General features: G+C 54.2%; 3 protein-coding genes across 10 annotated transcripts; 2 read left to right on the top strand and 1 right to left on the bottom strand.

Moving 5' to 3' along the window:
* Positions 1–6: 6 nt before the first annotated feature.
* On the top strand, positions 7–9,316 carry ATG9A (autophagy related 9A). Of its 5 annotated transcripts, none has more exons than XM_063078196.1 (16): positions 7–162; positions 1,117–1,171; positions 1,580–1,711; positions 1,833–1,876; positions 2,408–2,472; positions 3,401–3,562; positions 3,756–3,897; positions 4,131–4,879; positions 4,963–5,116; positions 5,221–5,400; positions 5,792–6,040; positions 6,231–6,409; positions 6,515–6,632; positions 7,381–7,603; positions 7,790–7,935; positions 8,229–9,316. In XM_063078196.1, exons 3-16 carry the CDS (start codon positions 1,609–1,611, stop codon positions 8,232–8,234), a joined length of 2,520 nt encoding a protein of 839 aa, XP_062934266.1. In that variant the 5' UTR covers positions 7–162; positions 1,117–1,171; positions 1,580–1,608; the 3' UTR covers positions 8,235–9,316. The 5 variants fall into 5 exon arrangements, with proteins under 5 accessions (XP_062934266.1, XP_062934257.1, XP_062934294.1 ...); XM_063078187.1 differs by having other exon boundaries at positions 1,114–1,171; XM_063078215.1 differs by lacking the exon at positions 7–162 and adding an exon at positions 260–484.
* Positions 9,317–9,600: 284 nt separating this feature from the next.
* ABCB6 (ATP binding cassette subfamily B member 6 (LAN blood group)) lies at positions 9,601–16,953 on the top strand. 2 transcript variants are annotated; one of them, XM_063078165.1, is made up of 19 exons: positions 9,601–10,540; positions 10,867–11,004; positions 11,254–11,434; positions 11,628–11,729; positions 11,906–12,089; positions 12,688–12,809; positions 13,319–13,428; positions 13,636–13,701; positions 13,874–13,999; positions 14,158–14,234; positions 14,323–14,386; positions 14,485–14,570; positions 14,765–14,825; positions 15,044–15,148; positions 15,572–15,746; positions 15,894–16,006; positions 16,256–16,350; positions 16,434–16,502; positions 16,687–16,953. In XM_063078165.1, the coding sequence occupies exons 1-19, from the start codon at positions 9,992–9,994 to the stop codon at positions 16,796–16,798; spliced, it is 2,535 nt and encodes an 844-aa protein (XP_062934235.1). In that variant the 5' UTR covers positions 9,601–9,991; the 3' UTR covers positions 16,799–16,953. The 2 variants fall into 2 exon arrangements, with proteins under 2 accessions (XP_062934235.1, XP_062934243.1); XM_063078173.1 differs by having other exon boundaries at positions 9,602–10,540; positions 14,768–14,825.
* A 134-nt stretch (positions 16,954–17,087) lies between these two features.
* Positions 17,088–20,072, bottom strand: ZFAND2B (zinc finger AN1-type containing 2B). 3 transcript variants are annotated; one of them, XM_063102338.1, is made up of 10 exons: positions 20,010–20,072; positions 19,816–19,890; positions 19,458–19,552; positions 19,110–19,241; positions 18,828–18,979; positions 18,395–18,493; positions 18,258–18,318; positions 18,105–18,172; positions 17,699–17,771; positions 17,088–17,388 (listed from the first exon to the last, which is right to left on the bottom strand). In XM_063102338.1, exons 2-10 carry the CDS (start codon positions 19,868–19,870, stop codon positions 17,332–17,334), a joined length of 792 nt encoding a protein of 263 aa, XP_062958408.1. In that variant the 5' UTR covers positions 19,871–19,890; positions 20,010–20,072; the 3' UTR covers positions 17,088–17,331. The 3 variants fall into 3 exon arrangements, with proteins under 3 accessions (XP_062958408.1, XP_062958417.1, XP_062958399.1); XM_063102347.1 differs by having other exon boundaries at positions 17,088–17,492; positions 19,816–19,887; XM_063102329.1 differs by having other exon boundaries at positions 19,816–19,887.
* Between the last annotated feature and the right edge of the window lie 320 nt (positions 20,073–20,392).

The following is a 20,392-nucleotide window of genomic DNA, read 5'->3' as shown; positions in this document are numbered from 1 at the left end:
CGGCCTAGCGCTCCGGGTCGGACCGAGCCGAGCCGCGCAGCGCGGCGCCGACAGAGCCCCGGGAATTGCCCCGGCCGCGGTTCCTGAGGTGAAACGTGAGACCAGTAATTGGAATCCCAGGACCCAGGCCAGACCTGGCAAGGGCTGCGCGCGGAACCCTAAGTGAGCTCGCGGCGGGTAACGGGGGAAGGGACACCGCGGGCGGGGTGGGGGCGCGCAGCCGGAATGTTTTGATAGCGGGCGCGCGCGGGCAGCGAGGGTGCGCGCGAGGTCGTCCGGTGTTGGGAGCCGAGCCCTTGGCCTGGGGCCGAGCGGCCCTGGGGCGCGCAGGGCTCGGGTCGCGGCCGCTGGGTGTGGGGAGGCAACCCAGCCCACCCGGGGTATCAGCTATAGGACTGGCTCGACCCCTCCAGCATCCGCAGGAACCCCTGAGGCCAGGCCCGGCTGGCCTGGGCTCCATGGGCCCTGGGTCCATACTGACCCGGTGAGTGGTAACTCCCTTGAGGGGCAGGGCTCTCACTAACCCAGGGAATCCCACCGGGGCCTGGCTGGGCCGAGATCCACGGTCCCCAGGGTCTGCACTGACTGGGTGAGTACCACCTCGACCATGCCTAGCTCCAGGGACATAGGGAACCCCCTAATTTACCCAGGATCAGTGGTCTACACTGACCCGGTCACCATTTCCCATCCAGAAGCTATGCCTGCCTGCTGAGTCTTCGGTGCTAAGGAAGCAGGGGACGGGGTTGACCAGAAAGGTCCTCTTCTGAAAAGACTCTCTTTGGGTGCTCTGTGAACCCTAAGAGGCATGTCTAATTTCTGAGGCTGATGTGGGGCAATGGAGAAACCATCCAGAGGGGTCAGCTGGCCTCAGGCTTGTACTGACTCAGTCTCTGCAGGGTCAGTAAGTTACTTCTTGGGATCCTGAACAAATGGCCCTGTATAGTATAGCTAGGGGAAGTGCTCATAGCCCTCGGGTGGAAGGGTGCCTCTTCCCCACTGCAGCCTCCCTGCCCCATGTTTGGCCTCCTCTTAGTCGGGTTTGGGTGGAGGTGATGGTGGGTTCCTTTCTGTCTCCCCTTCCCACTCTCTGGAGTCTGATGCTTTCTCCTCCAGCAGCTGCAGAGCCAGGGCTTCGAGGGCTGGAGTGGAGCAGACACTGTCCATGGAGCTGGTAGGGCCATGTGCTTATCTCAAACCTTTGTTTACAAGGTGCTTTAAAGCTTGCTAGTCTCTTGGGATACCAAGGTTTCCAGGAGGGGCAAGGGGAGGGACTCTTCTCTCCATTGACTAGCAGGTGAAACAGTCCCGCCCCCCCCCCGCCCCCCCGGGGCAGATTCTGGCTTCAGGCCAGGAGGACCTCAGTAGATACCCAGTAAGGGCTCTGGGAAAGACTGACCAGAGTTAAGGACTCCTAAGCCCTGAGCTTACTGATTTCCTTACTTCTCTGCCTTTGAGTCAAGGAGGCTGTTAATGGAGACAAAGCCCAAGGATTCTTTCTCACTCCTAGCCTCGTAGGCAGGGTAGCAGGTGGGCAGCACCTGGGTCTGAACCAAGGTCTCTTCTTCCTTACCACTGGCAGGTGGGCAAGGTGGACAGGGGGCGGTGGTGATGGCGCAGTTTGACACTGAATACCAGCGCCTAGAGGCCTCCTACAGCGATTCACCCCCTGGGGAGGAGGACCTGTTGGTGCACGTTGCTGAGGGGAGCAAGTGTGAGTTCTTGAATGTGACAGGCAGAGCTGGGGCATGGGGGACAGTTGGTGGAGGTGTACTGAGGGAGTGAGGGGCTTTTGTTCCTTCAAGGCTCTGACATTTCTGCTCCTGTGCCCACAGCACCTTGGCACCACATCGAAAACCTTGACCTCTTCTTCTCTCGAATATCCTTTGTGTCTCTCTGTGTTGGAGCTCTGGGACCTTTAGCCCCTCTCTAAGCAAAGTCCCTAATGGGAAGTTGGGGTGAGTTTGACTGTAATCCCTGGAAGGAGGAATAGAGGTCATCCTGAGGCTGAAAGAGGATGGTGAAATAATGATTGTTAAAAACAGTGATACTCCACATTTACTGAGAGTTATGTGCAGTTTGTGGTGTTAATTTATAAGGAACCTTTCTAAAGGTGATCCTCCTTTTTGATGGGATGTTAATAATTGTAATAATTAATGTCTTTTGATTCATTTTGTGTCAACTCTGTGTTAAGTACTTTATATGCATTATCTCAGACCTAATAATCCTGAGACAGGTGTTATTATTCCTAATTTACCACTGTGAACAAAAGCTTAGAGAAGTTAAGTAACCTGGCCAAAGTCACACAGCTAGAAAGTCACAGAGCCAGGACTTAAGCTCAGGTGTGCGACACCAAAGTCTGTGCTCTTAACTGCTATCTTTACTGACCACTTTCTCTTAACAATTACACGTTTATAATCTGCACCAGAAGAATGGCTTTACGTGTATGCTTATCGGAGAGATCTTTGAGCTCATGTAAGTATAAGAAGAGATGGGTGATGTGGTAAAGGAATACATCTTAGTCTTTCCTTTCCTTGTGCACACCCCTGGCCAATCCAACTCAACCTCAGGCTCAAAACTCTACAAACTGTCAGGGACTGGGTGTGACTCCAAAACTTAAACCTCCACCTTCCATGTAAGAAAAGCTTTCCAAGTCCTATCTCTCCCATGAAAATAACTCAGACCTTGATCATTTCATCAGAGCTCCCATGAAATGTGCATTGTTCAGTCAGGAAGTCTCAGAGATGCCAGCCCCTTACTTGAGCACCTCTGCTCTGCCTTGGTTACACCTTAGGCCTGCTGCTGGGCAGCGAGCCTTCCAGGAGGGAGAAGCCGGAAGGGGTTGGGAAGCTCTCCCTTAATAAGAAGAGAGTTCAGGGCCGGCCCGTGGCTCACTTGGGAGAGTGCGGTGCTGATAACACCAAGGCCATGGGTTCAGATCCTATATAGGGATGGCCGGTTGGCTCACTGGCTGAGCATGGTGCTGACAACACCAAGCCAAGGGTTGAGATCCCCTTACCGGTCATCTTTTTAAAAAAATAAATAAATAAAAATAAGAAGAGAGTTCAAATACCCAGAGGGCTTCTAGCTTCTATCTCAGAAGGAAATCAGGGACTGGATATAGGAGATACCACAATCATGAAACCTTTGAAAGAGTCTGGTGGTGGTGGCAGAGATTACCATGAAGTGAGGAAAGCAGACTGATTCTGTGGCACCTGAGGCTAAGAGCAAAAAATAGGAGCTGATTTGGAGCTGAGCGGTACAGAGAGCCCACTGGGAATTCTCCAGCCCCTTCCATTTCCCCAGTCTTGTTCTGCTGCTTCCAGACTCTTCTCTTTTCCCACTTTATTTCACTGGTGCTCCTCTGACTCTCAAACTGCACCCCCATTTTCCAACTCTCCAGGCAGTTCCTCTTTGTGGTTGCCTTCACCACCTTCCTGGTCAGCTGTGTGGACTACGACATCCTATTTGCCAACAAGATGGTGAACCACAGTCTTCACCCTACCGAGCCTGTCAAGGTCACTCTGCCAGACGCCTTTTTGCCTGCCCAAGTCTGTAGTGCCAGGTAAGGGCTGCAGGTCAGAGGACACTGGAGCCTATAGTGCTAGCAGCTGGAAATGGAGTGGAGTATGAGGCAGCAGCTCTTACCCCAGAAACAGACTCAGGGTCAGCGTAACAGAATCCTTCAGGATAGCAGCATGTTTGCCAAGACTCCTTCCTCAAGGACCACTCCTCCTCCCCTTCTTTTTCCCTACCAGGATTCAGGAAAATGGCTCCCTTATCACTATCCTGGTTATTGCTGGGGTCTTCTGGATCCACCGGCTTATCAAGTTCATCTATAATATTTGCTGCTATTGGGAGATCCACTCCTTCTACCTGCATGCTCTGCGCATCCCCATGGTAAGACTGGGATGCTGGGCAGTTAGCACCACAGCCTAAGAGGTCTTGGGAGGGATGGGGTGTATTCCTGGGCAGCAGGTGTCCTTATCTGTCATTGGGAGGGAAGGTGGGAGCATTTACTTAAAGGTTCCACTCAGCCAAGCACATGACCCCTGAGCATCATATCTAATGCAGGGTAAGGGATCAAGGCAACAACCCTACCTTCTGTACCTTGTCTCTTCCCCACCCTGCAGTCTGCCCTTCCATACTGCACATGGCAGGAAGTGCAGGCCCGGATTGTGCAGACCCAGAAAGAGCACCAGATCTGCATCCACAAACGTGAGCTGACAGAGTTGGACATCTACCACCGCATCCTCCGTTTCCAGAACTACATGGTGGCACTGGTTAACAAATCCCTCCTGCCTCTGCGCTTCCGCCTGCCTGGCCTCGGGGAGGCCGTCTTCTTCACCCGCGGCCTCAAGTACAACTTTGAGCTGATCCTCTTCTGGGGACCTGGCTCTCTGTTTCTTAATGAATGGAGCCTCAAGGCTGAGTACAAACGTGGGGGGCAACGGCTAGAGTTGGCTCAGCGCCTCAGCAACCGCATCTTGTGGATTGGCATCGCCAACTTCCTGCTGTGCCCTCTCATCCTCATCTGGCAGATCCTCTATGCCTTCTTCAGCTATGCTGAGGTGCTGAAGCGGGAACCAGGGGCCCTGGGAGCACGCTGCTGGTCACTCTACGGCCGCTGCTACCTCCGCCACTTCAATGAGCTGGAGCACGAGCTGCAGTCTCGCCTCAACCGCGGCTACAAGCCTGCCTCCAAGTACATGAATTGCTTCTTGTCACCTCTGCTGACACTGCTGGCCAAGAATGGCGCCTTCTTCGCTGGCTCCATCCTGGCTGTGCTTATTGCCCTCACCATCTATGACGAAGATGTGTTGGCTGTGGAACACGTCCTCACCACCGTCACACTCCTGGGGGTCACCGTGACCGTGTGCAGGTGGGCCAGGGCAGCAGGTGGGAGCAAGCAGACTAGCATTCCCAGGCAAGGTTTACATCTCACCATGACTCTGATCCCACTAGGTCCTTTATCCCGGACCAGCACATGGTGTTCTGCCCTGAGCAGCTGCTCCGCGTGATCCTCGCTCACATCCACTACATGCCTGACCACTGGCAGGGTAATGCCCACCGCTCGCAGACCCGGGACGAGTTTGCCCAGCTCTTCCAGTACAAGGCAGTGAGTGGAGTTGGAGTTAGGGCCTGCTAGAGACTGGCTGGTAGCTTGGTGATGAGGGCTGGGTTCCCTCCTGCTCTTTGTGACCTTGGTCCCCTCCATTTTAGGTATTCATCTTGGAGGAGTTATTGAGCCCCATTGTAACACCCCTCATCCTCATCTTCTGCCTGCGCCCAAGGGCCTTGGAGATCATAGACTTCTTCCGCAATTTCACCGTGGAGGTTGTTGGTGTTGGAGACACCTGCTCATTTGCTCAGATGGATGTTCGTCAGCATGGTCATCCCCAGGTACCGGGAGGGGAGGGTGGCAGGTCACCAGGGACGATGCTGGCACATATAGTGTCTTCGGGCAGACTGTGAAAAGGCACCCCTCTAAGCCAACAAGTCACAAAAAGGCAGCCCTGCCTCTGGGCACTCTGTACCAGGGACACACTACTTGTCAACTAGGACCGTGGGCTGAATTTCAGCCCTAATTTGCAGGTTTTGCCAAACTGCCTTGAGAAAGACACAACACAGGCAATTGGCCCAGCATGTGGCCACTCCTGGGGTGTGTACCAGGGCCCTTGGACAGGATACAACAATGTATTGTGGTCTCTGTCCTCCAGGGGCAAAGCCTTCCCTTAGCAGGAAAGGTTCCTGTAAGAGGGCAGTCCTGTTTACTTCAGTCTCCCTTGTGCAGTGGCTATCTGGTGGGCAGACAGAGGCCTCAGTGTACCAGCAAGCTGAGGATGGGAAGACAGAGTTGTCACTTATGCACTTTGCCATCACCAACCCTGGCTGGCAGCCACCACGTGAAAGCACAGCCTTCCTAGGCTTCCTCAAGGAGCAAGTTCAGCGGGATGGAGCAGCTGCTGGCCTTGCACAAGGGGGTCTGCTCCCTGAAAATGCCCTCTTTACGTCCATCCAGTCCTTACAATCTGAGTCTGAGGTGTGTTCCTCGGGACTGGGAGATGATGGGCAGAGTGGACTCTGGGAGGTGGGAGTTGAGGACTGGGTATGGGGTAGAAGGTTTCATTCTGTCTTCAGTCTGTGCCATTGGATCCTGAGGTATAGAATACGAGGGGACCCGGAAGCCTCTCTCCTGTCCTGAAAATTTTACCCACACCTTTCTTTCATAGCCCCTGAGCCTTATTGCAAATGTGGTAGCTGGCTCATTCTGCCGGGGCCCCCCACTGCCCAGAGACCTACAGAGCTCCAGACACAGGGCTGAAGTTGCCTCTGCCCTGCGCTCCTTTTCCCCTCTGCAGCCTGGCCAGGCCCCCACAGGCCGGGCCCCCAGCACCATGACAGGCTCTGGGTGAGTAGAGATGGGGCAAGATGGGAGGGCACAGCACTGGCCTCCAGCAACTTGTGTGGGGCTCAGAAATATTGACAACTGCTGTCTCTGTGCTGGGAGGAACAGGGTGGATGCCAGGACAGCCAGCTCTGGGAGCAGTGTGTGGGAAGGACAGCTGCAGAGCCTGGTGCTGTCAGAATACGCGTCCACTGAGATGAGCCTGCATGCCCTCTATATGCACCAGGTGAGTGGGCAGCTAGAAAACAGAATAGAAGGTTTTAGATGCAGAGCAGCAAGACATGGATTCCAATCCCTTCTCTGCTCCATTTACCTGCTATGCGATCTCCATTCCCATATAAACCCTCTTAATATCCTTTTTGCTCAAGTGTACTCTCATCCAGGGACTTCACACACTTGTGGTTTCCCCTGCCTAGAATCTACTTCCCTAAGATATCCAGATGGCTCTTCTCTTTATTCATTTCTCTGCTGTTACCTTTTCCCTCATACTTCCTCTGACCACCCTTGGTAAAATGCCTCCTTGCCCACTCTCCTGAATCTTCCTGTTTGATTTTTCTTCATAGTACTTAGCACCATCTGACATACTGTACTCTTTCCTTATTTGTTTATTGTCTGTCACCACCACCACCACCAGTCTAGGCCCCACAAGGGCTGACATTTTTGTCTCTTTTATTCACTGCTGTATCCCCAGCACCTAAGTGCCTGGCACTTAGGCCCTTAATCAATTTGTTCTTGGGTCAAATGAATAGGCAAAATGAGGGCCATTACAATCTACACACAGGCTTCTTCCAGGGATCTGCTGGGAACGTAAACTATAAAGTATCAGACATGTTACACGCTCTTAACAAGACATGTGCTGTGGCTCAAGGATTCTAAGTGAGAGGGTCTAAGTGGGAACTGGCCGATGCCATGGTTGGGGGCAGCTGTTTTAGACATCCTTCTGTCCCCAACTAATGAGCCCCCCACTTCTCTAGCTTCACAAGCAGCAGGCCCAGGCTGAACCGGAGCGGCATGTGTGGCACCGCCGGGAGAGTGATGAGAGTGGGGAGAGCGCCCCTGAAGAGGGGGGAGAGGGTGCCCGGGCCTCCCAACCTATCCCTCGCTCTGCCAGCTATCCCTGTGCTGCACCCCGGCCTGGAGCGCCTGAGACCACTGCCTTGCACGGGGGCTTCCAGAGGCGCTACGGGGGCATCACAGGTATCCAATGGGAATACAGGAGGAAACAGAGCCTGCAGGGAAGGGTGGTTCTTCCAGGGCCTCTCTAGGGGAGGAAAGAGCTCTGAGGTACTGGGCACAAAGAGACTAACTCCCCGAGCAGCCCTCGAACCCTTTTCTCATTTCTGTTTGTGTTCTTTCTAAGAGTGTGCTTTCTTGTCTTTTTAGATCCTGGCACAGTACCCCGGGCTCCCTCTCACTTCTCTCGGCTGCCGCTTGGAGGATGGGCTGAAGATGGGCAGTCAGCATCAAGGCACCCTGAGCCCGTGCCCGAGGAGGGCTCAGAGGATGAGCTTCCTCCTCAGGTACACAAGGTAAGGGCTCTCGGCCCGAGAACAACTGCCAGTAGCAGTAACTTCCAGGCCAAGGTGACAACTTCTCAGGGAAGCTGAAGGAAGGTGCCCTGCCCCCATGCAGAGATACACTGCCCCTCCTCTCCAAAGTACACTCCTCTTTCTTTCCTTAACTGCTCTGAAGTTCAGGGCTTAAGTTTTCCTTTGTTTACCTCCCCAAGAATCAAGCTTTCCTTCTCCTTTATCTCTAGGCTTCAGTGGGGCAAGCAGACAGCTGAAGACTATCTCTGCTACCAACCATTTTCTCTCCACAGGTATAGACAAGGCTGAGGAGTGTCCCTATACCCCAGGATGGAGGACACTGCTGCCCTGCCATCCCATCTGCCTGCCATGGAGGGCTCCTCTGAGTGCTGCCTGGCTCCACGTGTGTGGTGTTTGTGTGTCTGTGCCTGGCCAAGGGAGGTGTCAACACTGGGCCTGCCACAGCCCCAGAAGAGGAATTTGAGGCCTGGAAACCAGGGGCACACAGGACTCTAGCTTTATACCCAGGACCCCCTTGGCTCAGAGTGTGGTGCTAGAAACAGGTCCCCAGCCCAGCCCCAGTACTGCCGCCTTTGCACCCACCCCTGCAAGTCTCCAGAGGGTCGCCTACCACAGAAGCTGCCAAGGAGGGAGAACCTGTGCCAACTGTGGAGTGGGAAGTTGGGTTTGGACCCTCAACACCTGTAGCCTACCCCCCCGCACCCCCCACCCCTGAATAGATGAGCAGCTCAGGCTGTGGCCCTTACCTCACCCCCAGTTCTCGCCCAGTGCTGCAGCCAGCTCACCTCTCTTCTGCTTCCTGCACATCACTGGCATGTGTGTGGCCGTGCTTCCGGTTCTGTTTGCTTGCTGCCCTTCTGTTCAGCTTTTGCTTTGCGTTGGGGTGGAGGCTCTAGCTCCCAGCTTCCCTCAAGCTATCTTTTGACACTAAGAAGGGTGGTTTCTAAATTGCAGGCACAGGATGGAATTTTTTTGCTGCCCTCTCCAACTTTTGAGATGGACCCCTGGGAGACTGAGACCTTTCTGGGCCCCCATTGCTGCTTATTGTACTTCCCCACCCCACCTGCATATGGGACAGACAGGGCTGGAGTGTGACTTTGGCTGTCTACGTCCCAGCAAGAAAGCTCTGGCGCACATCCCGCTGTCCCCTAGAAGGGGATAGAGGAGCCATGACCTCGCCCAAGGCCTTGGGCTGCCGCATTGCATGCTGGGACTCAGCTCCTACCCTCTGCCCCACCCCTCACTCAGCTCTGGTACGCTGTGGGAGAGTGGCGAACTGTGCTGCCAAAGTCACAGCGGAACGGGGTGGGGACCGTGTACAGCTTGGTAACCCTTAATAAAGAAGGGACTTTGACCAGGTCGCGGCTTGTTGTCTCGTGCGGCTGGGATCCTGGGAACAAGAGGAGTGGAGTGCGTGTGATACCCCCAGGTGCCTGGGGACCGGGGGCAGGGATCTGGAGGAAAACAAGACTGTGCCGTCGCTTGGATATTCTGAGCTAGCCGGTTAGCGGAAGAGCCGTTTCCGACCTACACTTCCCGGGAGGTCAAAGTCTCCAGCCATACCAGTAGTCAGATTTCCCGCCCTGAGCACGTGACCAAGGCGGCTCAGCAGCTGTTTTTCCTTCTTCGCTTGCACCCTTTCCTCCGCCCCTCTGGAGACACTTGGCCAATGGGGCCTTAGAATAGGGGATGGAGGCGGGCCTGGTGGGCGCGGCTGCTGCCTTACTGCTGCGCGAGGCAGACCCTGAACATTCCTGTGGGCTTGGACTTGGCCTGAGGGTCCAGGGCCGCGAGTGGCGCGGGACAGGCGGCGACGGCGTACGTGCTTTGCGTGAGTGCGCGGCGGCGGCGCGTGCGCGAAGCGAGTGAGCGGTGTGGCGGGGTCCACGTGCGTCTCTCCCCGCGATTCCCGCAACTTAGCGTCCGGCCGCTCCATGAACCGAGAGCCCCCGGCATCCGCGTCCCTCTCTGAGCGGCCTGTCTCGTTCTCCGGTTCCGCAGTGCCCGCAGCCTCGGCCAGCGGCCACACATTGCTATGGTGACTGTGGGCAACTACTGCGAGGCTGAAGGGCCCGTGAGTCCGGCCTGGACACAAGATGGCCTGAGTCCCTGCTTCTTCTTCACGCTCGTGCCCTCGACGCTGATGGCCCTGGGGGCTCTGGCATTGGTGCTGGCTTTTCCCTGCCAGCGTCGAGAGTTGCCCACTGACATACAGGCGCTGTCTTTGGGGGCCGGCCCTCTCGTCGCTCCCTACGGGCTGCAGCTGCTTCTGGCCATACTTCAGGTGGCGCTGCCCATGGCTGGCCTGGCCGGCCGGGTGGGCACTGCCCGGGGGAACCCGCTGCCAAGCTACCTACTGGTGGCCTCTGTACTGGAGAGTCTGGCCAGCGCCTGTGGGCTGTGGCTGCTCTTGTTGGAACGCAGACAGGCACGGCAGAATCTGGCAATGGGCGTCTGGATCAAATTCAGGCACAGCCCGGGTCTCCTGATCCTCTGGACTGTGGCGTTTGCAGCCGAGAACTTGGCCCTGGTATCTTGGAACAGCCCGCAGTGGTGGTGGGCAAGAGCGGACTTGGGCCAGCAGGTGAGGGACCTTGCGGGGAGAGGGGAAGCATTGATGGTGGCTTAGGAAGAAGTACTTACACGTCTGGCCATGCTTTGGGATGCCTCTAAGAAAAGAAAGAAGGGAGGAGCCGTCACCTGCTGGGAGCTGATAGCTGGTAGGGCGTGTCTTTGCTGAGTCATTGTGGGTTTCTTTTTTCTTTTTTTTTTTTTTTTAAGCTTACTAGGTTCTGGGCCCCTGAGGACTTGGGTGTGCTCCCTGCACCAGTCCCCACCCCTGTTATGAGTAGCAATGGAATGGAATTTTGACCCCTCTTTGATAATCTCCCCACATGTGTTTCATTCTAGGTTCAGTTTAGCCTGTGGGTGCTGCGGTATGTGGTCTCTGGAGGGCTGTTTGTTCTGGGGCTTTGGGCCCCTGGTCTTCGTCCCCAGTCCTACACCTTGCAGGTTCATGATGAGGACCCAGATGTAGAAAGGAACCAGGTACACCTAAGTTTCTGAATCCCAGGGTCTATCTTAATTTCATTCCCTGTCGTCATTCCTTCCCCCACAGTAAATTCTTTCTCAAATCTCAGTGTAAATTTCTATTGTTTTTCTGACCCCTTCAGGGATCACTTGTGGGTCTGTGATCCCGGAGCTGTAACCCCCTACATTTTTACCTAGAGGGTTACTGGCTAGTGCACTTAATTTTGGTTTCTGAGCTCCCCTCCCGTATGTGTTTCACCATCCTAGGTTCGGTCAACAGACCAACGGTCTACCTGGCAAGACCTTGGCAGGAAGCTCCACCTACTGAGTGGCTACCTGTGGCCTCGGAAGAGTCCAGCTCTGCAGCTGGTTGTGCTCATCTGCCTGGGACTCATGGGGTTGGACCGGGCACTCAATCTGTTGGTCCCCATCTTCTATAGGGACATTGGTGAGGAGGATGAGTGCCAGCTCAGCATGTTGGTCCTTCATTGGCCTGGGGGCTGGGGCAGCATTTACCTAGGGAGGTGGGACAGAGTTGGGAGCCTGGTGATCAGAAAGAGGCTGTGGCTGGTTCCTGGGGCTGTTTTGTTTGAAAGGAGTACTGGGTACCACAAGTGGGCTCTGACTTGTTTTCTCCACAGTGAACTTGCTGACCGAGAAGGCACCTTGGAGCTCCCTGGCCTGGACTGTTACCACCTATGTCTTCCTTAAGTTCCTCCAGGGGGGTAGCATTGGCAGTACAGGTATGAGGGACTCTACACTCACTGTAGTTGGTGCTGGTGCCTCCCACAGACATTTCCTCACCTCATTCCTTTTCCAGTATTCATCCCCCAGACCCCTCAGACCTTTCACATCTTGGTGCTGGGCTGACATCCCTCAGCCCCCAAGCCCTATTGAGGTCTCCCCTGGCTCCCCCCAGGCTTTGTGAGCAACCTGCGCACATTCCTGTGGATCCGGGTGCAGCAGTTCACTTCGCGGCAGGTGCAGCTGCGCCTCTTTTCCCACCTGCACGAGCTCTCACTGCGCTGGCACCTGGGCCGCCGCACTGGGGAGGTGCTGCGGGTCGTGGACCGGGGCACGTCCAGTGTCACAGATCTGCTCAGGTGCCGTGCCAGTGGAAAGGATGTGTGGGAGGGTGGGGCTAGAGAAGCAGGGATGAAGGTACTGTCAGGAGAACAGACCCCACCTGAAGAGCTGCCCCTCCAACCTTGGTGTGGGCTTTTTTTTAACTATAGGATAATTAACATGTTTTCATGTAGTAACTTAATGCAGAAAACAAATCTTTTTTGAACGTCACTTCTCCAAAGCTTCCTGCTCTGTTTAGTATGTTGAGTTCTGCTTTTTTGCATTTTTACATGTATATGTGCAGACTTGCAGAACTAATGTATATGGAGAGTTTTCTTAAGACAAATGATATCATGACGTAGTTGTCATTCTCAGAGTTGCTATATCAACAAAACATTATGGAGATATCTTTTCATCTGTGCATGCAGATCTCCTTCATTTGTTATAATTGATACAGAGAATTCGGTAGTTTGGGCATGCTATGGTTTAGCCATCCACCTCTTGAGAGTGGAAACAATTTAGATTGATTCCCATCTGTTGATGTTGAAAACAAAACACTGCACTGAAACTCCTAGAAGTGGGGTTGTGGGGCCTAACCCCCTAAACCTTTCTTTATCACTTGACTTGCCCTCCTAGCTACCTGGTATTCAGCATCCTACCCACGCTGGCTGACATCATCATCGGCATCATCTACTTCAGCATGTTCTTTAACGCCTGGTTTGGTCTCATTGTGTTCCTGTGCATGAGTCTTTACCTCAGTGAGTGCTGCTCAGGGAAACCATCTGCCTGAACTATCCAGGGACTCCCTTGGCATGCTCACTGCCCCACTCCGGTGACCTACTTTTGGGAGGCTGTATATTTGTGGATTTGAATAGGCTCCTGCTGCTCCCAGCATGATGGGTGGGTCTCCTCCTCTGTCTAGTTGAACCTTAGCTCAACCTGGGTGGAGGGCTGGGGAAGGGCATCTTTGTCACATGAGGTCCCCACTTGCAGGCCAAGAAGAAGGCTCATTTGTGTAACAAAAGGCAGTTTGCCTTCATTTGTTCACAGAAAGCATTTTCTACACAAGAGGCTTTGTATAGGCTGCAGAGATGACTTGGACATAGCTTCCCTTAGTGAGCCTAAGTCTTTCTCCCTCTAAAATTTGGGTCCCTGGCCTCTAGCACAGGTTTAGTGTGTGTGTGGCAGGTAGTGGAAATTCACTCTTTGTCTCTGCTTTTGGGGATGATGTCTTATTCTGTCTCCCCCTCCTCCTGTCACTCTTAAGCCTTAACCATTGTGGTCACTGAGTGGAGAGCCAAGTTTCGCCGTGCTATGAACACACAGGAGAATGCTACACGGGCACGAGCAGTGGACTCTCTGCTAAACTTCGAGACGGTAACAGAGGCCTTGGTGGCCGTGGTGTGAGCTGCAAAGATGTGGAGCAGTGTGTCTGGGACCGCTGGGGCTGGAGAGGAGCTGGGGGGACAGGGGGATATTTGTGTGTGATGTTTGAAATCAGGAAAGAAGGATCGGAATGTGGAGGGAATGATCCGGTGCCCTGTGCTGTGCCTGTGTGGAACAGTGTTGGTTTGAATTCATCAGGTGAAGTATTACAGCGCCGAGAGCTATGAGGTGGAATGCTATCGAGAGGCCATCATCAAGTATCAGGTGAGGGTGCTAGTTTGAGGCCCCCTGACAGCAATGAGCTGGCTGGTGGCATTGCCAGGGCCGAGAGGAGTAGTATTCAGGCGCTGAGCTAAAAGGTGCCTGGGCCCAGGTTTGGACTTGGGGATGCTCAGTGTGTATGGAACATTCCTCTCTCCTGTGTTACTGCCCTCAGAGTTTGGAGTGGAAATCAAGCGCTTCACTGGTTTTACTAAATCAGACCCAGAACCTGGTGATTGGATTCGGGCTCCTTGCTGGCTCCCTGCTCTGTGCATACTTTGTCACTGAGCAGAAGCTACAGGTGAGGCAGAATCATGGAAGGTGGGGGACAGGGAAGAGGGGCCTGGGGCCTGTTTCTGTGCCACCAGGCTCCTGGGTGGGCACCAATTTAGACAGGGTGACAGGAAGAGCAGCCTGCAGGTCCCCTATGATGCAGTTGGCTTCCCTGGATCTCCACAGGTTGGGGACTTTGTTCTCTTTGGCACCTACATCATCCAGCTGTATATGCCCCTCAATTGGTTTGGCACCTACTACAGGTAACCTGATCCCTGGCCCTCATGTGTCTGGGGTGCATTGTTGTTTCCCATTTACTCCGAGGATACCCAACCAGCACCCTTCTTGCAGAATGATCCAGACCAACTTCATCGACATGGAGAACATGTTTGACCTGCTAAAAGAGGAGACAGAAGTGAGTGGAGAGAGAGGAGATAGGTTTGGGACTGGTGTTTCTTGTGTCTGGAGTGTACCAGGCCTGTAACAGCAGCAGCGTTGGTGGCACTCTTCCAGGTGAAGGACTTTCCTGGAGCAGGGCCCCTTCGCTTTCACCAGGGCCGCATTGAGTTTGAGAATGTACACTTCAACTACATCGATGGGTGAGCCCTCCCCTTCTGCCTTCTTTCCTTTCCGTTGTACATTTGCGCACTGTCTTCCTGTCTCTCATCCTGTTCTGAATGTCTGCTCCTCAGCCCACCAGCACCTGGGAAGAGAGCCTGGGCAGGGGAGGGTCCAGGCTTAGTAGTAGCTCTGGTGATGGAAGGAGCCTCTTGATCATGACCACCCTTCTTAGCAGGCGGGAGACCCTGCAGGACGTGTCCTTCACCGTGATGCCTGGACAGACACTGGCCCTGGTGAGAGGAGACCCAGCCACCTGGCCCAGACTCCTCAAGCTTCCCTCATTCAATGCTCAAGGTGGCTTGTGACCCAGGCTGTGGTGTCAGAGAGCCCTGTCATGATGGGCAACAGGATTGAATGTTGTAGCTTCCATAGACATTGGTAGCCTCTTGAAGAGAGAACCTTAGAAGCCAGTGGGCCTGAGAATTTTCCCCCTCCATTTCTAATGCAACAGGTGGGCCCATCTGGGGCAGGGAAGAGCACAATTTTGCGCCTGCTGTTTCGCTTCTATGACATCAGTTCTGGCTGCATCCGAATAGATGGACAGGACATTTCACAAGTAAGGTTGCTTGGGAGCAGACTGTAATCTAGGGGAGTATGTGGGAAAGAATAGCAAAGCCTGGGCATCCAGAGGGAGTAGAAGGAGATGTCAACCTCTGCAAAAAACAGGGGCCTTTCCAGCACCATATGACCTACAGTCACACAAGTAAAGTGGTCATGAGGATGATTTGTATGGTGTCATTTGACATACAGAGATTTTCTGCCGCAATCCTGTGAAGCAGGTAGAAAAAGTATATATTTTTTTTATAGATGGGGAAACAGACTCAGAGGTTGAGTGATTTTCCCCTGCAGCCAAAATTTGGGGTTGTAGCGGCAGGATTCTTTCCTAGGGCCTCTCTCCAATGTACTTCCCACCAGTCCATCCTACCTCCCAGGCCTGGGGGCACCTCACAGGGTAGGGCTTCTGGTCTTTTGGCCCCAGGTGACCCAAATCTCTCTCCGGTCTCACATTGGAGTCGTGCCCCAGGACACTGTCCTCTTCAATGACACCATTTACAACAATATCCGCTATGGCCGTGTCACAGCTGGGAAGGACGAGGTGGAGGCTGCTGCCCAGGCTGCAGGCATCCATGATGCCATTATGGCTTTTCCTGAAGGTGAGGTTCCTCTGCAGAGAGTCCCATCCCCTGCCTAGTGTAGTCTTGTTAATCCCTCTGCCCCCTGTCCCATCTCTTCCTTGCCCATTTGGTCACAGAAACCAAGTTTATTACATGTGACTTGAGGGAGGTGGGCAATATCCACAGGGTATGAGACTCAGGTGGGCGAGCGAGGACTAAAGCTGAGCGGAGGGGAGAAGCAGCGTGTTGCCATTGCCCGCACCATTCTCAAGGCTCCGGACATCATTCTGCTGGATGAGGTGAGGCCCTGGGCAGCCTTCTCCCCTCCTTCCTCCCCTGTCTGTGCCCAAGCCATTCCTGCTGGGCACTGTTTCCCAACTAAGATAGATATCATGAATCCATGTTTCACAAAAACACTAATTTACAGTTCTCAAGCCCAAACAAGCTTCTTTTTCATTCCTGAGGGAGGCCTCAGCTAGCAGTCTTCATCCTCCTTCCATTGGGGGTTTTGAGTAGCAGGGGCAGTTTTACGCAGACCCTCTCTGCAGGCAACATCGGCGTTGGATACATCTAACGAGAGGGCCATTCAGGCTTCTCTGGCCAAAGTCTGTGCCAACCGTACCACCATTGTAGTGGCCCACAGGTACAGAACTATGGGGCTGGGGAAGCTGGCAGTGTGGACCCACTTTTGATGGTGTAGTAGGCAACTGGCCTCTGACTTTTCAGGCTCTCAACTGTGGTCAGTGCTGACCAGATCCTCGTCATCAAGGATGGCTGCATTGTAGAGAGAGGACGGTAAGAGACAGGATCAACCAGGCAGTGCCTCTGAATTGGGACCTTCAAGAAAAGGTTGTGAAGTCCCAGGGCCTTCTGGAGGGGCTCCCCCTTTCCCATCTCCTCTATCCTCTCTGTGAGCTGGTGTCAAGGACCCTTGGGGCAAAACTGATGGTTGGGGCTTACACTTTTCTCCGTGCCCTAGGCACGAGGCTCTGTTGGCCCAAGGTGGGGTGTATGCTGACATGTGGCAGCTGCAGCAGCAGGGACAGGAAGAAGCCTCTGAAGACACCAAGCCCCAGACCATGGCATGGTGACAAAAGTTCTGGTCACATCCCTCCCAAAGACTAGTTCAGAGGGAAACAAGACGTATCTCTTTTCCCTAACTTATTTCATACTGGTCTTGTGATTTAGTGCCAGCTATAGTGAGGGAAAGGGACTTTCTGGGGAAATAAAAGTGTAGACTGTGTGAGGATCACTGTGGCTTTGTGGTGTGGAGTACTGCAGTGGGCCCCTACCCTTAAGTCAAGTGAGCGTTCCTGACAAGACTTCTCTTTTGGGTTGGAGAGGAGAAAGAAACATACCACTTGGATGTCTTATTGACTGCAAGATCCTTTATTTTTTCCAGGCCACTCCCTACCCACTACACATGACAGTAGTCCCAGCATAAGGGGGATGACATGATGAAGGGGGCTGAAAGTGGGGCCTGGCCAGCATCCACCGAGGGCTCAACCAGAGAATGGTTTCTCTCCACTGGATCCCATGTAGCTGGAGCACCAGCAGGGCCTTCTATAGGCTCAGCTCAGCAAACTGTTTTGCTGACACTCGCTCCCTGGAGGTGGCCTCCACATCACTCCTGCTTGTTTGTGCACTCCAGGCTGCTCCGGGCCTCCTCTCCCTGGGTACCCTAGAGGTGTGAGGGCCACAATCCTCCTCAGCTGAGCCCCCCTCCCCAAGCCCAGGGCCCTAGCACAGGCTGCAGTTGGATGGCTTCAAGCTGCGGCTCTGGGCCTGGAGCAAGAAGAGGGGAAGGAAGGGAAGACAGGGTACAATGTAAGGAAACAGAGGGACAGCCCTCATGTCAGAGTTCAGCATGGACTGGAGTCATACCGAAAACAAAAGGATAACCGCCATTCCAAAACTCTCCACCACCACCACCACCCCAACTTTGTTACTCCCTTCCAGCAAAGGACCCCATCTTTACCCCATCCTCATACCTGCTGCCGTTGATACTCTGCCTCACTGGCTGATAGTGCTTGTGCTAAAGCTAAGTCTTCTTCCTCCTGAGAACTGGGAGGGAGGAACAGCTTAAGTTGGATGACAGTAATATGTAAAAGGTGAGCATCTGATTTGTGTTAAGCATCATGGTGTGGAGCACTTCTGAGTATTACCTCAGTCTTCATAGCAACCCTACAAAGTGGGTATTAGTATTGTTCCCATTTTATAGAAGAAATTAAGGCCCTGTGGGTTAAAGAACTTGTCAAAGGTCATGAAGTTCATCTTAATTTGAGCCCAAGTTCCTAAATATTATCATGCATTGGGTCAGAGTGGTCCCACTTACTTCCATCCAGACTGAGCCCTTGCCCACATCCTACCCCCTCTCTTTCACCAGGGAGTAGGTACCTTAGGACTGGGGGTTTGGTCTCTGCCAGGGACAGTTCCAGGGCTCGTTGCAGAGCCTCATCCTCACTCTGTAAAGGGAGAGAGGGCCAGTTTCCTTGGACTTTACTTTCCATGTGTGTTTGCTTCTGTCCATCCAACCTCTGCCCAACTCACCAAGCCGTTCTGCAAAGCAATCACTGGAGGGGCTGTCCGGGATGGAGATTGGGTTGTGGCTCTATGGCAGACATTCAAGAGGTTGAGGTCAGAGATGTGAAGAAAAAATAGGGGAGAGGAGAATTGGGAAGGCCTACCTGTGGGAAGAGGTAGAGGAAGAAGGCAAGGTCCGATTTGGGCTGGGAATGGTGCTTGTAGAAGAAGCCAGAGCTTGTGCCCTGGAGATGGCAGCAAGTCTGCAGGGAAGAGACACTCTTGGCACGCCTCCAAGAACAAGCCTTACCCAAGAAGTCAGGAGTTTCTCCAGTCTGGAAAACCATGCACTTGAAAAGGAAGCTAAGACTCCCCTAGTCAGGGCTGGCTGGATAGCTCAGTTGGTTAAAGCACAGCCCTATAGCACCAAGGTCCTGGGTTTGGATCCCTTTACTGGCCAGCCACCAAAAAAAAAAAAGACTCCCCTAGCCAACAGGGACAGGGTTGAAGCTTCTCAATTTGTAATAACAGAGGGTGAGTCACTTGCAAAAGGATGGGATGGTGCCAAAGACAAGTAGAGAGCTCAGCTGCAATTACCCTGCCCGGCTGGTTGGGTGCCCCTCCCCAGAGCAATCATGGTCCAGTGGGTGACGGTGCTTGATGCAGAAGTTTCGGCCACAGCGTTCACAGGTCAGTTTCATCATTTCTCGCTGCCGGCAGCCAGAGCGTTCACACTTATTGGTGAAGATCTGAGGTGAAGTGGAAGGTTTGTCTGCTGAGACTCGGCCCCTTCTCCAGCCCCATCATAAGAGTTGGCTTTATAGGTTTCCAGGCATCCGTAGTTCCAGCTGGGTTATGGTTGACCCCTCCAATGCTTACCTTACGTTTTTGCTGTGCTGGATCAGAGCGACAATCTCTATCGATGTGCTCCCCCACAGCGCGGTCAGGGGCCTCCCCTCTAGCCACAGGCACAGGCACATTACAGAGAGGGCAGACAGGTACCTGGATATCCTATAGTCAAGGGGCAGGGATCAATCTGTGGCCCACTCCCAGTCCAAAAAATCTCTGGTCCTGAAAGAACCTGGATATGTTCCCCACAAACGCACAGGAAAACACACTAAGTAAGCCTCAGAAGCACGACAACAGGAAATACGAGGCAGACAGACTTCGGGGATTCTGCATGCATCCTCCATCCGCCCCCTTTTATTCTTAGAATCGCCCCCTCACCTTTTGGTAAGCAGATCCACAGCTATGCTGGGCGTAGGCCACATGGTCCGCGCAGAATATGCCCGCGCAGGCATCGCACTTGAGCGGCAAAAAATCTGCAGGGAGCGGGTCTGATTGTAGGCACGGCGGGACCTCGACGTCCGTCCTTCTTACTCAGGCCTTCCACTCAGGGGGAGGAAAAGGTCACCCTGTTTGCAACACACTGCACCCCTTGCTCCGTCCACTCTCTTTAGCCACGCCCCCTTAGCCACCGCCCCAACTTCGAGCCCCGCCCTTCTCTGGCGTTTCCAGTCCCGGAGTCCCATCCTCCTCGCCCGCCTGTAGTTCCAAGCCCTTTACGCTCGGTCCCGCCCCTTACCCAAGCGCTGACAGCTCGGCTCCGAGCAGTGAGCTCCGAGGTCCGGAAACTCCATCGCCGGGCCGAGGGGTCCTGCTGGAAAAGGAAGCGAGTACTGAGCGCCCCTAGGGCTCCCGCTCCTAATCCGGACCGAGACCCCACACTCCGGGGGCCTCCCTGCCCCGCCCCTCCCTCCGCCGCCCCGCCCGGCTCACCGGAGCCTCAGCGTCTGCCGGCCCGCTGCTCCCACTCCTCCGGCGCGCGGGGGCGCGCTGACGTCACCACGCAGGGCGGGCGCGCGCCGCGCACTCTCCAGGCCGCGGGAGAGCGTCCGGCAGAGCGGAGCCCCGCCCCCTCACGATGGCTCTACGAAGGGTCTCTCTGAAGCCTCAGGGGTGGGCGAAAGGGCCGGGCCGGGGAACAAGGAAGGCGAGGACGGATGATATCTGGGCACGGAGGGCTTGGGTGGTCACTGGTCCGCTTCTCACTGTACACCCTCCCCCCTTACCATTTCGTTCATGGCCAAGGCAGCACTTAACTCTCTACGAGCTGACAACTCCCATGTTTCTGTGTAGTACAGAATTCTCTCCAGAGCTTC

Source organism: Cynocephalus volans, chromosome 1, assembly GCF_027409185.1.
Source record: "Cynocephalus volans isolate mCynVol1 chromosome 1, mCynVol1.pri, whole genome shotgun sequence".
In the NCBI taxonomy this organism is placed as follows: Eukaryota; Metazoa; Chordata; class Mammalia; order Dermoptera; family Cynocephalidae; genus Cynocephalus; species Cynocephalus volans.
Note: the sequence above shows the minus strand (reverse complement) of the source record. Positions and strands in the feature narration are given on the sequence as shown.

What these genes read in the sequence shown, in the direction of transcription:
- ABCB6 (XM_063078165.1), top strand. Translation starts at nt 9,992, where the DNA reads ATGGTGACTGTGGGCAACTACTGCGAGGCTGAAGGGCCCGTGAGTCCG. An exon ending in TCACTGAGCAGAAGCTACAG is followed by an intron (nt 14,000 to 14,157) that starts GTGAGGCAGAAT and finishes GGATCTCCACAG; the next exon opens with GTTGGGGACTTTGTTCTCTT. An exon ending in CACTTCAACTACATCGATGG is followed by an intron (nt 14,571 to 14,764) that starts GTGAGCCCTCCC and finishes CACCCTTCTTAG; the next exon opens with CAGGCGGGAGACCCTGCAGG.
- ZFAND2B (XM_063102338.1), bottom strand. Translation starts at nt 19,870, where the DNA reads ATGGAGTTTCCGGACCTCGGAGCTCACTGCTCGGAGCCGAGCTGTCAG. An exon ending in TCCTCTACCTCTTCCCACAG is followed by an intron (nt 18,319 to 18,394) that starts GTAGGCCTTCCC and finishes TGTCTGCCATAG; the next exon opens with AGCCACAACCCAATCTCCAT. An exon ending in TTGCTTTGCAGAACGGCTTG is followed by an intron (nt 18,173 to 18,257) that starts GTGAGTTGGGCA and finishes CTCCCTTTACAG; the next exon opens with AGTGAGGATGAGGCTCTGCA.
- ATG9A (XM_063078224.1), top strand. Translation starts at nt 1,609, where the DNA reads ATGGCGCAGTTTGACACTGAATACCAGCGCCTAGAGGCCTCCTACAGC. An exon ending in AGCTCTTCCAGTACAAGGCA is followed by an intron (nt 5,117 to 5,220) that starts GTGAGTGGAGTT and finishes CCTCCATTTTAG; the next exon opens with GTATTCATCTTGGAGGAGTT. An exon ending in GTCAGCATGGTCATCCCCAG is followed by an intron (nt 5,401 to 5,791) that starts GTACCGGGAGGG and finishes TCCCTTGTGCAG; the next exon opens with TGGCTATCTGGTGGGCAGAC.